The 12856-nt window shown below is 35.8% G+C and overlaps 1 protein-coding gene across 9 annotated transcripts in view; it reads left to right on the top strand.

Annotated features, from left to right (window-relative positions):
• POLD3 (DNA polymerase delta 3, accessory subunit) overlaps nt 1-12856 on the top strand; it is an 83895-nt gene that overhangs the window by 60676 nt on the left and 10363 nt on the right. For 8 of the 9 annotated variants that reach the window (XR_008619630.1, XM_055091658.1, XM_055091656.1 and 5 more), the window contains 5 exons: nt 1572-1836; nt 2931-3003; nt 5644-5809; nt 8133-8239; nt 8377-8427. Coding sequence is in view for 8 of the 9 variants with exons in the window: in XM_055091658.1 (XP_054947633.1) it covers nt 1572-1836; nt 2931-3003; nt 5644-5809; nt 8133-8239; nt 8377-8427 (662 nt within the window). In the remaining variant the exon portion in view is untranslated. The remainder of the gene's footprint in view (nt 1-1571; nt 1837-2930; nt 3004-5643; nt 5810-8132; nt 8240-8376; nt 8428-12856) is intronic. The other variant, XM_007109089.2, reaches the window with a different exon arrangement.

Here is a 12856-nt window from a genome sequence, read left to right as displayed (position 1 = left end):
GAATCATGGGCCAACTGAGATCTGACACATTGTTTCATGTGTTTTAAGAAGTGTTGTGACAGGAAGAAAGTTGAAATTTTAGATTGAGCAGATTCTTCTCTCTTCGGACATGTTCCCAACCTAACCTGGTCTCTTCCTCATTGCCAATTCCTGGTCCTGACCCTAAGGTGTGGAATGTAGACCGAATGGAGAAAGAGTTGTCTCGGGGCCAACTTTAGATGTTGACAATGAAATAAAACATTGCTCTCTTTCCTTGTACATGGAAGCACTGCAGGGCCAGAGAGGAAGAGTGGTGAGTGAAAGGAAATGATTTCCGTCTGTTCTTAACTCTGATGCACAAAATATTTTTGTTAATGTGGGGTTTTCTATATGGACTGTAATAAATCAGTGGAAGGTTTTTGGAGCTGTGGACTCTAGCTCAGGGCTGTTCAGTGTAAAGTTACTTCAGAAATTAAGTGATATTATCAGGGATTTTTTATCTTAGGCCAGTTAATCTCAGAGTTGTGCCTGGTTGATCTGTAAGATAATTGCTATCACCACATAGTTTCTTAACCTCCGTCTTCTCCCACCCCAAGTTGAGATGATACACTAAAGAAAGGAGAGAAGCCAGAAGCCTCACTTTCAGTGACTTAAATAATCTTTCTTTCAACCTGTATTTCTCTGTGCCAGGTCTTGTACTGGGTGCCTGAAATACAAAAGGTGAATAATATACTTACCTTCAAGGAGCTCTTACCTACCCTCGATAAGCAAAAGACTGAGGGAAATAAAATGTTCTTCTTTGTTAGGAAACGTTGGAAAACTTTGCTTTAAGTACAACTGTTTGACAAGGCTGGATCAGTTACCCATTCACAATGTAGGACGTTACATTATGGATTTTTTTGAAACAGGCACATCTACAATGATTAGAGAAGAAGAGATGAATGTTCCCTTTAATACGTCGTGCGAATTGTTCCAAATTTCTTCACTTGGCTATAGGCATACACTTCTGGTGCTCTTAGTTGGGATTATTATAAGTTATTAAATAATTGACTTTAAAGGACCACAGGTTATAGAAGCCAGTGGCTCTGTTCCCAGCTTATTCCATGTTTTAAAGCATGATCCATTCTGTCCAGGAGAGTTGCCAGGAAATTTGTTAATATTTAAAGCTCTTAATTTTGATTCAGTCAGTATTTGTGGTATTGCTAGCCCTATACGTTGAAGGTCTTTAAAAATAAGAGATAACCATTTGGTTTACCAAAGATGGTGAAATTATTAATGTTTTATTATTGTTTGGTGTATTCTTACTATTTTGAATTAGGATGCTTTTTTCAAAAAAGCAAGAATACCCATATGGCTTGGTAGAAGACACCGTCCAATCTTAGTTTTATTACTAACAAGATGTATAATCTAGGACTTCACTCACTCCTCTCCAGTACTTGTTGCACAAACTAATTTCTAAAATCCATTCTAGTTCTAAAATTTTCTCATTTTATAGTATTAGGGTTAGAAAGTATTGTGGGAAAGAAGCAAGAGTTTAAAAATAAGGTTTGATGTTGACATCAATTAATTTAATGTAACATTTCTGTCCTCAGGTTTAGTGCCATCCAGTGTGCAGCTGCTGTCCCTAGAGCTCCTGCTGAATCCTCATCTTCTGAAAAGTTTGAGCAGTCACATCTTCCGGTATCACCTGAGACACAAGCCAGTAATAAGTTGACCACCAATGGTCATGGCCCACCTATCCCCAAACAGAGTTCCCAGCAGCCCAAAGGAATCATGGGCATGTTTGCTTCTAAAGCTGCTTCTAAAACCCAAGATGCCAACAAGGAAACCAAAACAGAGGCTAAAGAAGTAACGAATGTAAGTCTTCTTTAAAAATATGCTTTTACAGCTCAGAATGGGTAACTAGAAAAGCATTTAATAATTCCAGTGGTAGTAGTTTAATTATTTAAGGTTCTGATATTTAGTTCTGTTCTTTTGCTTTAGTGTAAATCCTTTAATTCTTGATATTCTCACCTGAAGTAGTCCTTTTTCTTTCAATAATGCTTCTCACCAAGCCTCAGATTCTCCTGTAAAATGTAATGCCTGCCCTGTACACATCACAAGATTATTGTGAGACCCAGTTGAAATAATGCAAAGAATTGTATATTAGCAGTATGTTATTTGGGAATATCTATATTTTGGGCTTTGCCAGTGTATTTAACATTCTCATTCTATTTAATGAATTTTTCTTGTTTTTTTTCTTTCATCCCTTTCCTTAGTTTTTTATTGTTCAGTCATCTGAACTAACTTAAGTGTGTTGACTTAAGAAAAGTCTCCTAAGATACTACTAAAAATAATCTAGAAAAGCATAATTATTGCCATTATTATTATTATTACCATTATTGTCATTTTAAAGCTTCCACTTTGGGAAAGGAGAGGAGAGGGAGAGGGAAAGCACTGACAATTATGGGGCTCCTACTGTGTGCCAATCGTTTCGTCTTTGCTAAAATCCTCTTATCACTTCTGTGAGGGAGCTATTATCATCTTGTTAAGTAATTTAGATGTCATATTGCTATTACGTGGTGGAACCAGCATTCAGTTCCACTTAGGATGATTACAAATGTAATGTTTTGGAGGTTTTTTCCCCATTTTGTACCATGTTGCCTCTGATGTGTTTTAATTCTGTCAAACTAAGTAGTTTTTAAATGTACTCTAAAAAAGTTTAGACATGTTCATGGATAATAATTTTATAAAAACCGGGGGAAACTAAGCTTTGGCGATTAACACCAAATACTATCTGGTCTGGATTTGTTCTTATATCTAGTGCCTACATGTTTTGGCATGATAATATAGAGACTGTATGATCATGAGAGTGTGCTCTGCTATTGAAGAGATTTTTTGACTGCTACTTGAAGAACAGCCTAAACACTAGAAAAAAAAATCATGTGTGTTTTCTTTTTCTATGCTTTTAGGCATCTTCGGTAGGCAACAAGGCACCAGGGAAAGGGAATGCGATAAGCAATTTTTTTGGAAAAGCTGCTATGAGTAAGCATGTTCTTACCTTCCTTTGACTAATATATGAATGTTAATATAATAACATTATATCTGAGGTGAAAGCCACCTTGTCCAGTTTTTACCCATCTAACACACTACCATGTGGCATTCCCGTTTCCTAACATAAACTTGTAGTATACAGACCTATATGTTGATGAATATAACCAACTGGAACAGTAGATTTTATGGGTGAGCTGGGTTCAGTCAAGATATCCTGGAGGGTAGTTTACTTATTTCCATTTTTACTTCCTGCCTTGAAAAGAGAATTAAATATTTGTTTCATAGTGTTCTTGAAAATGGGTGTTTAAAATAAAAGGGAAGTTTATTTATAATGGCCATTTATAAATATTTACTTTTTGAGAAAGCATATCTCCTTTATTTAAAAAAATATATTTAGATGAGGATTTTTTCATATAGAAAGAAGCAATAACCACATATTTTTGTACTTCTCATATCAAGTACACATCCCCTGGGAGTATGTGACCAGAATACCAGGAAGAATGCAGGAGGTGCAGGATAATTATGGCACACTTCTTGGAGCATAGCACTTTACAAAGATTTTGTGGGAAGCAGTTTTGTTACACGCCTATGCAAGCAAAATTAGTCAGAAATCTGCTTTTCTGTGATGGTCAAAATGGTAGTTAGGGGACAGATTGGGGTAATAGTTTTTTTATTTGCCATAAAAGCTATCAGAGAACATTTTTATGTTCTGAAAAAATATTGAAAATTTGCTACTTTCAGGTTATTGGGAGGCATGATTGTATTACTGCAGGCACAGTGCATGAGGAGGGCTCCCTACTTCTGTGAAAATGTCATGCTAATGTCACTGGCCTGCACGGTTGGTGCTAGTCCACTATACCCAATCAGATTGTGTGGTTTCTTGGCAACTTTGATGAGGCCCACATGTTTATTTGTTGTTGTTGTTTTTAATATGTTTGTAACCTTAAAAGCCAGTGAATTTTAAAATTACTATTATTTCTAAAATACATAAAACATGACTGCAAATTGTAAAAGTCAAACAGAAGTATACATTTATTTATTCATGTGTTTATTTAGCAAATATTTATTGAGCACCTACTACATGCTTGGCACTATTATGCACTAGTGATACAATGCAGAAAAAGTCCTCATGGCCCTTATATTCTACTGGAATAGAAAGACAAATAAATACAGAAAAAATAAAATACTTAATGATTGTAATAGCTAGGCAGAGAGTCACAGGATATTATGATAGAATGTAATAGAGGGAGGGGGGAAACCTGGATAAAATAAAGGAATGAAATATTCACTTAATTAAAAGAATGGCTTACAAAGCTGATTTATTTAACAGATTTTTTTTAAGGCTTAATGTTTAGAGTAAAATTATGCATGTTTTTATTGTATTTGACACATGACAAGATCAATGTAATGAAAATGAAGCTTGAGAGCTGGGTGAAAAGAGTTGATTGTTGGTATTTGAACCATTTAAAACTTGATGCCAGACCATAACAAGTGTTAGCAAGAATGTGGAGAAATTGAACCCTCATACATTGCTGTAGGGAATGTAAAATGATGTGCTCACTTTGAAAACAGTGTGGCAGTGCTTCAAAAAATTAAACAAATTTACCCAGCACTTCCACTCCTAGGTATCTACTCAAGTGAATTAAAACTGTGTGTCCACACAAAAACTTGTACAAATGTTCATAGCAGCATTATTCATAATAACCAAAAAGGTCTATCATGTGATGAATGGTTAAATGATATGTGATATATCCATATGATGGAATATTTTTCAGCCATGAAAAGGAATGAAATACTGATACATGCTACAACATGGATGAACCTTGAAATGTTATGCAAAATAAATGAAGCCAAACACAGAAGGCCACATGTTATATGATTCCATTTACACAAAATGTTCAGAATAGGCAAATCTATAGAGACAGAAAGAATATTAGTGGTTGTTAAGGCATGGGTTGGAGAGTGATGGCTAATGGGTACAGGGTTTCTTTTAGGGGTGATGAAATGTTCTAAAATAGGGTGGTGGTGTTGTTGCAATTAAAAACCACTGAATTGTACACTTGAAAAGGGTAAATTTTATGATATGAATTCTGTTTCAGTAACAAAAACCTTAATGCTTTATATATTTCAAAAAATTACAGCATTGGTGACAAAATTAAAAAGTCATCATCTGTTATCATTCTTTGCTTAAAAAGGTGTTTCATATTTTTTTGCCTATACAAAGGAGATGCTTTTCTGTTTTCAGAATTCATAAGCTGCATACTCTTGGGAAACATCTTTTAATCCCTCTGACTCTTAATTTCCTCATCTAACAAATGAGAATGTTGGTACTTCATAAAGTTGTATTCATTTTTTTTCTAAGTGCTACGTTTACTATCATTTGGCTTGGCGGCTGTGATATAATGAGGGATTAGCAGGAGGCAGAAATGAAAACAGTTATAGCTAGAGTGGTAGTTGGAAAGGAGAAATGTTCCCTGACTAGGCCATGAGCTCTGTTAGGACAGGGACTGTTTTTTATCCCTTTAGCCCCTGTTCCTAATATATTACCTGGCACTTAGTAAACTGTCAAAGGAATGATAGATTAATATTGCATGATGGGGTTATATGTTGTCTGCTATACTTTATTTACAGATAAAATTAAAGTCAATTTGGATTCAGAACAAGCAGTGAAAGAAGAAAAAAAAGTGGAGCAACCTCCACTGTCTGTCACTGAACCAAAGCTGGCAGCCCCTGTGGGCCTGAAGAAATCTAGCAAAAAAGCAGAGCCTGTTAAGATGCAGCAGAAGGAAAAAAAAAGGTAGGAAAATTTTGTTACTTGTGGGGGAAGAGTGTCTCTGCTGGGGGTGAGAAGGTCTTTTGGGGCTTATTGACAAACAGGCAGTTTTCAGTTGAGCACTAAATCCTACTAGGGATAGCCTTAGGGATACAGCCGTATAACCAAAATGAAGAGAGAAGCTCCATAGCTTGTCTAGTGAAGCAGAACTTGAATCAGCCAGTTCAGATGATTTAGAGCCCAAAGCCAGTTTTTTGGGCCCCATTGATTTAAATTGATTGTCTTCTCCTTTACTTCATTTTATATTTGTGGACATGGCATAAGCGTGCCTGATTGTATGTCTCTGTGTCTGTTTTTCACCTCAGATTGCCAAATGAGGGGTTACTGTTTCCAGTGAAATTTAAGAGAAAAAGTTCTTTGTTTTCTTTTTATATCAATGAGTTTATTTTTCAAGTGGTAAAATGTAATTAGAAAAGAAAATAAAAAGCACACAAGCTGTTAAAAATGAATCCAGGAATTTGAGACACTACCTCATAGTTGGTAGAAGCTAGTCTGTTGAAAGAAATTCTAAAGGACACTGTCAGCACTGATAGGCCCAGACATACTTGACTTTTGTGGCAAGGTTGGGGCTACGCTATTAGAAAACACCAACAGAATGCTAACGTTTCAGAGGGTCAGAGCTCTCTGTCCAGTGGGCCTCACCTCCTAGGAACATGTGATAGGCATGGATTAAAATGTTTCTAACCATGGGTATGACACTCGCTGTTGATGGTTATTGCCAGGAATGTATTCAGGATTTCACCACCAAGTAGGATATTAACTGTATGTTTTTAGTAGATGCACTTTACCAGATTCAGGAAGTCTTTTCTATTCCTAGTTTGCTGAAATGTATTATGAATGGGTATTGAATTTTGACAGATACTTTTTCTGCATTTATTGAGGCGATCGTATGGTGTTTCTGTTAATGTGGTGAATTATACTGACTGGTTTTCAAATGTTAAACCAGCCTTGCATTCTTGAGATAAACCCCACTTGGTCATGATGTATTAGCCTTTTTATATATTGCTAGATTCGATTTGTTAATGTTATGTTAAGAATTCTTTGCATCTATATTTATGGGGGCTATAATCAGTTAATTTCTTTGCTGGTAATGTCTTTGTCAGATTTCAGTATCAAAGTTATGCCCATTTCATACAATCAGTTGAGAGGAGTTTCCTCCTCCTCTGTTTTCCAAAAGAGTTTGTGTAAGGTATGTATTGTTTCTTTCTTAAAAGTTTGATAAAATTCACCAGTGGATACAGGCTTGGAGTTTTCTTTGTGGGAAAATTTTTATTATGAATTTGATTTCTTTAAATAGAGCTATTCAAATATTCTTATTCTTTTGGGTCAATTTTGAATGTGTTTTTAAAGGAATTTATTTCATCTGAGTTGTTGAGTTTATTGGCATAAAATTGTTGATAATATATATATAGCCTTATTCTTTGAGTATCTATGGAATCTGTAGGTATCACTATAGATTTCTTCATTCATTCCTAACATTGGTAATGTATACTTTTCTCTTTATCAGTCTTGTAAAAGTCTTACTAATTTTATTAATCTTTTCTTGAAAAATAACTTTTACCTTTTAAAATTTTCTATTTCATTGATTTCTGCTCTTTATTATTTCCTTCTACTTATTTTGGGTTTAATTATTTTTCTAGCTTAAGGTAGAAAAATAAGTTGATATTTAGTTACATAAGAAATAAGATTGAAGGTAAAAACTATGTCTTGTTCTTATTTGTGTCTATAACACACATTAGGCCCTTGATAAATTATTGTTGATTGAATGAATAGTGTGGTGGAGTATCCAGACAGAGGAGCTAAATAATGTCAAGATGGATCTAGGTTATTTGTCCAGTAAAATTTATCACATTGTATTTTATAGTTAGTGGCATTTATATCCATTTTTCCTGCCAGAGCTTCTTGAGAACAACGGTATTTTCTTGATCTTTGCATCTGAGTGTTTAGCAAAAAGCCTTTATGTAGGTAGTAGCTACTTATTTAATGCTTGTTGAATGATTGAAAGGCCAGTAGGGGAAGTAAGAAGGAATTTGGAAAATTTTTCAATAACCTGGTAAGTAGCTTACAGTGGTCTTTAGAGAGCTAGAGAAAGTTTTTATTCTGGTTACCCCGTGAAGTGACCTAGCTGTGGTCAGTTAGCAGAGTATTCTTATGGGTCTATTACGACTCTTACTTTCTACCCTCTGGAATTAAGATCATGAGTTATGAAGCAAGGCTGACAGTAGCACATGAATACTTATATTTTTATTTTGTGTAACATGCTTAAATTATTCCCGAATGGCAACAGGAGGAAGCAAGTGGAGTTATCTGATGATGAGACAAAAGAAACTGAAAACATGAAGAAAAAGAGGAGAAGAATCAAACTTCCTGAGTCTGATAGCAGTGAAGATGAAGGTGGGCATTACTAATTTTTTTAATTTTAATTTTTAATTTAGTTTTTGGCTAGTGGGATTGTCTCAGTCAATTTGGGCTGCTATAACAAAAATACCATAGACTGAGAGGCTTAAACAATAGGAATTTCTTCCTTTCAGTTCTGAAGGCTAAGAAGTCCAAAATCAAGGTGCCTGCTGATTCAGTTCCTGGTGAGAGCTCTCTTCCTCATTTGTAGACGGACACCTTCTTGCTGTATCCTCCATGGCAAAGAGAGAAATCATCTTTCTTGTGTCTCTAATCTCATTCATGAGGGCCCTATCCTTGAGACTTAATTATCTCCCAAAGGTCCGCCTCCTACTTCTATCATATTGGGGATTAGGGCTTCAACATATAAATTTTGAGGGAACACAAACATTCGGTCCACAGAAGGGTCAGTTCTTATGATGATTTTAGGCTCAAGGAGCTAAAAAGTTACTTATTATGGGTCACAGTGACAATAGTAATCCTAGCACTGAGAGACACAGTGTACCTATTTCTGTTTAAAACCTACTTTAACCTTTTGACAAGAACCATAATCTTATGGTAATTTGTCAAAAGTAGCAAACACAAATGGAAAGAGGAGAGTAAGGATTATTACATTTATTATCAAAGGCGTTTTCTTTTTCAAAAAATAAAATGGAGCTCTTCCTTTGGGTACCTTCATGTGAATCTTATAAAATGGGTGATATTGTAGGCATCAGGGGTATTGGTGGTGTTTTGTACCACATAAGTAAAACCATGCTAAGATGAAGAATCTGTATGGTCATTGTTGAGAGGGAATGACACTGTGAACCCTTCCAGTTTTAAGTTGTAGACACTGTTGTACAATAAGCGAACAGAATAAGGGCAAGAGTCTTGCCTGAAAAATTAATGTGCCTTTTAAAAGAATATCAATTATTCTAAGAGCCAGTATCAAGTATCCTTCCCAAAATGTGTAAATGAAAGTGTACAGAAAAAGGAGGAGACCAAAGAGAACGATACCTGGGTTGGACTGATATGCCAGATGACTTCGATCCTGAAAAGCCTGGTTTGAGAACCAGTGGTGAAAAGCTTGAGCTGCTGTGATTGATTCTCCATGAATTCATGGCCTAATGAGTATAAAATATTTTTGGTAATGGCCAGGGGAACTCTCGTCCAAAGGGATTCAGCATCATATAAAGGTAGACAAAAGCAAACAAACTGACACTAAAAAGAGATTAAAGAAAAATGAATGCAAAAAAAGGAACCTGCTATGCTGTTGAAGGACAAAGCTAAACTTGTTAGACTCTACTCTTACCAGAAACTACTGTAAGAAGCACTGAAAATAGTAACAGAGGCTCCCCCAAAGTGGGGGGATATTAGCTCAAGTGAGTGAAAAAACAAACTATATATACAGGTGACAGTAATGCAAAGGAAATGAATATACGTAAGAAGTTGTACAAGAAAGTTGAATATGTCTATGGCAGAGGTACATCTTTGACTCTTCCATGGATTTAGGGTTTCCATTGACTGTGGAATGGATAGGGATAGGGTATTGTGAGCATCCTAGTGGGGCAGTTGCTATATACTCATTCCATGTCATTTATCAAAATGCTTTAACCAAGACTACAGAAAGGAAGATTCCCAAGTGTGTGATGAAACAACCATCAAGGAACATTCTGACTGGTTAAGGGTTGAAGGAAATAGAGGCAAATCTGTGCAGACACACAGGAAAATAACTTAGCAAGTAACTTAGGAATATGTGCTAATTGGAACAGTTTTCCCTAAATTCCAACCAGGAAAACAACTTGAGGAAGATTCTAAAAAAGTCTTTGAAGCCATCCTAATGTACATTTAAAAAGTAAACTAGATACTGTAGTATTAGTGAAGGAGTCAGCTCTAAGTCAAGGAATTACTGTGGTTGATTGAACACTCTTTACATACTTCTGAAATATTCTCTGTAGTTCTGATCCTTAGCTCACAAAAATAATACCCTTAAGTGATTAGAAATATGAGTGGGGTTATTTAGTTTGGAAGGGAGAAGAAATGTGAAAGAGGTGGACAACCTATAATAGCAGATGATAGAAAGCAGAGGCTCTCAGATTTTTTTTTCTGGCAAAGATAATTTTTGGCATCTGACTAAATTTATAAACCTTTGCCATTTTATTCCTAAATTTCTTCTTTGTCTCAAAGCCAGTGGGATTTCATTTTAAACCTTCATACAGTCTCTAACCTATTATTGTTTTATTTCTGTTACACTATTAGTTCAATATGTCTTCAGCTAGAAGTTAGTACATGAGCAGCAGGAGTGGAGGAAATGGCAGAGACTTTGCAGTTAGACAGACCTGGGTTTAAATCTTAACCTTTACCACTGACCATGTGACTTTAGGCAGATTACTTAACTTAATCAATTCCTGTTTTCTCGTCACTAATATAGGGATGTTATCACAAACTGTGCTGGCCTTTTATGAACATTAAATAAGATGCTGCGTCAAAAGTGCCGGGACAGTGCTTAACATATAGTCAGTTTTCTTATTATTCACCCCACTTTTCCTATTGAAATTCAGTAAGCGTTTAATGGTAATAAACACACTTGAAAGTACCTTCTCTCAGAAAATTCCTGTCAACTTCATATCCTTAACTCTCTACACAAGGGACTGTTCGTTTCTCTTTCTCCCTGGCAGAGTCATAGGCACCTTTAGCAGTTCTATTGTACATACTCCCTTTGTAAAACAAGAAAAGGCCAGACCCAGAGAGAAACAACATTAAGAGTAATATCTATATTGCTAGGAAAAAGTAGTTTTAAATGGTATGTTTCAGTCCTTGCTACCATTTTCAGTCCTTGCAAATTTTTTATAGAGAATGTTAGGCAAATGACCCACTGCCCCTTTTTTAAAGGTTAAGATAAGTAGTTAAAAAAATTTCCTAGGAAGCTATGAATGATTTTCAGGAATTCTAGTTACCCATGTCTTCCAGAAAACTCTCTGATAAACAGTGGTTACGTTACTGTATCCCCGCAATTAGTTTTACCATAGCTCTTATTCTGCCGCAACAAAGGTTGCTTTCTTGGGGTGAGTGATGTTTCACTACTTGAGAACCTTTGATCTGAAGAGCTGCAAATCCGTTACAAATATATTTAAAATACACCAATGCATCCATCATTCCTTATGCTTATGTCACTAAAAATATATTGAGGGAGAATGCTTGGCTTAGTAATAAAGGCTAAGGCAGACAGACATGGATTCTAGCATATGAATGTGGGCAAGTTTTAAAAAAATCTCTTTGAACCTCAGTTGTATCAATATAAAACAGAAATAGTAATAGTGATTTTGTAGGGTTATTATGAAAATGAATGATTAATGTTTGTAAAGCCCAGAAAATTCTAGTTGTTTTCCCTGTCCTTCCTTTCTTAAAATATTTTGTTTAAAACAATTTTTTAAACAAAGTAATACATGTACACAATTTCAAAAATCAGATAAAATACAAGTTTTATAATATATAGTAACCTCTCCTATCAGACTCACCTAATTGACTGATGCTTCCCTTGTCAACTTTTTCCCATCTGCCTTCCATCTTCCAGGGATTTGTTGAAATTTCTTATTCATTAAGAGCTCTTGGCTCCTCTGGTGTTCTCTTCCCTATTATGAGAGGGTTAAAACATTTCTTTCCTTTATTATCGTTATAATGTTTCTCTTTGGGGGTGTGTGGAAGGAAGAAAGAGGTATATGCTGAATCTTCCTTGACCTAGAAGCCCATCATCTCAAATTTAGTTCAGAAAATGATTCTTTTCCTTTATTTAAAAGAAATTGTTACTGTATATTCAGTGCTAGGGAAATCGTGGTGCCTCTGCCTGTGTGGAGCTTAGAGTCTGAAGGGGGAGTGTAGATAAACAGTCCATACAGTGCAGTGAGAGGGGTCTTAGAGGGTGCCACTGGGATTGTGTTTTCCTTGGTTAAGTCAAGTCGTTACAGAACTGGAAATAGAGTAAGAATTCTTAAACTTATTACTGAGAGTACTCAAAATTCCTTTTTTTTGGCATCCTCACCGCATAAACTTCACTCCCACCACTGTAACACATTGTGACACAGCTTTCTTAATAGCTATACCTTCAGAAAAACGGGTGCTTGGTTCTGTGGTTTGACTGGACTTTTGCTTCCTTGAGCTCCCATCGTGTTCTAGCCTCCCAGAGCTGGTTAATAGCTGGACCACTTGCCTTTTATGTTTTTATTTCCTAGAGCTTATAAAGTTTAGGGGCCCATTTCATACTTGAAGTGTATAATATATTGTTTCTTTCTGGCTGTTCTGCTTCACCTCTTTAGGTCATTTGGCCTTGAGGCCTCCACTGTCATAATTTTTAACACTGACCTAATTGGTTGGGAGAATTTCAGATCCAAGACTTGTGCTAAGAATTTGAATACAGCCAGGAGATTCAGGGAGCAGGTGAGGCTAAGCAGCTTACCTAGTCCCTTGACCAGCAATTTCTTTGTGGTAATTAAGCAATAGGTCAGCTGAGGATTTTCACTTCCTCTCTTATGACCTTATACTATTTCTGGAACTATTCAGAAATGATGGGATCCCTCTGGTGGTACTCTCTTTTCAGGTGGGACCACTTCCATAGCAATATTTCTCTCCTTAAAATAT

This window comes from Physeter macrocephalus, chromosome 16, assembly GCF_002837175.3.
Source record: "Physeter macrocephalus isolate SW-GA chromosome 16, ASM283717v5, whole genome shotgun sequence".
Classification (NCBI taxonomy): Eukaryota; Metazoa; Chordata; class Mammalia; order Artiodactyla; family Physeteridae; genus Physeter; species Physeter macrocephalus.
This window is presented reverse-complemented; position numbering and strand designations above follow the sequence as displayed.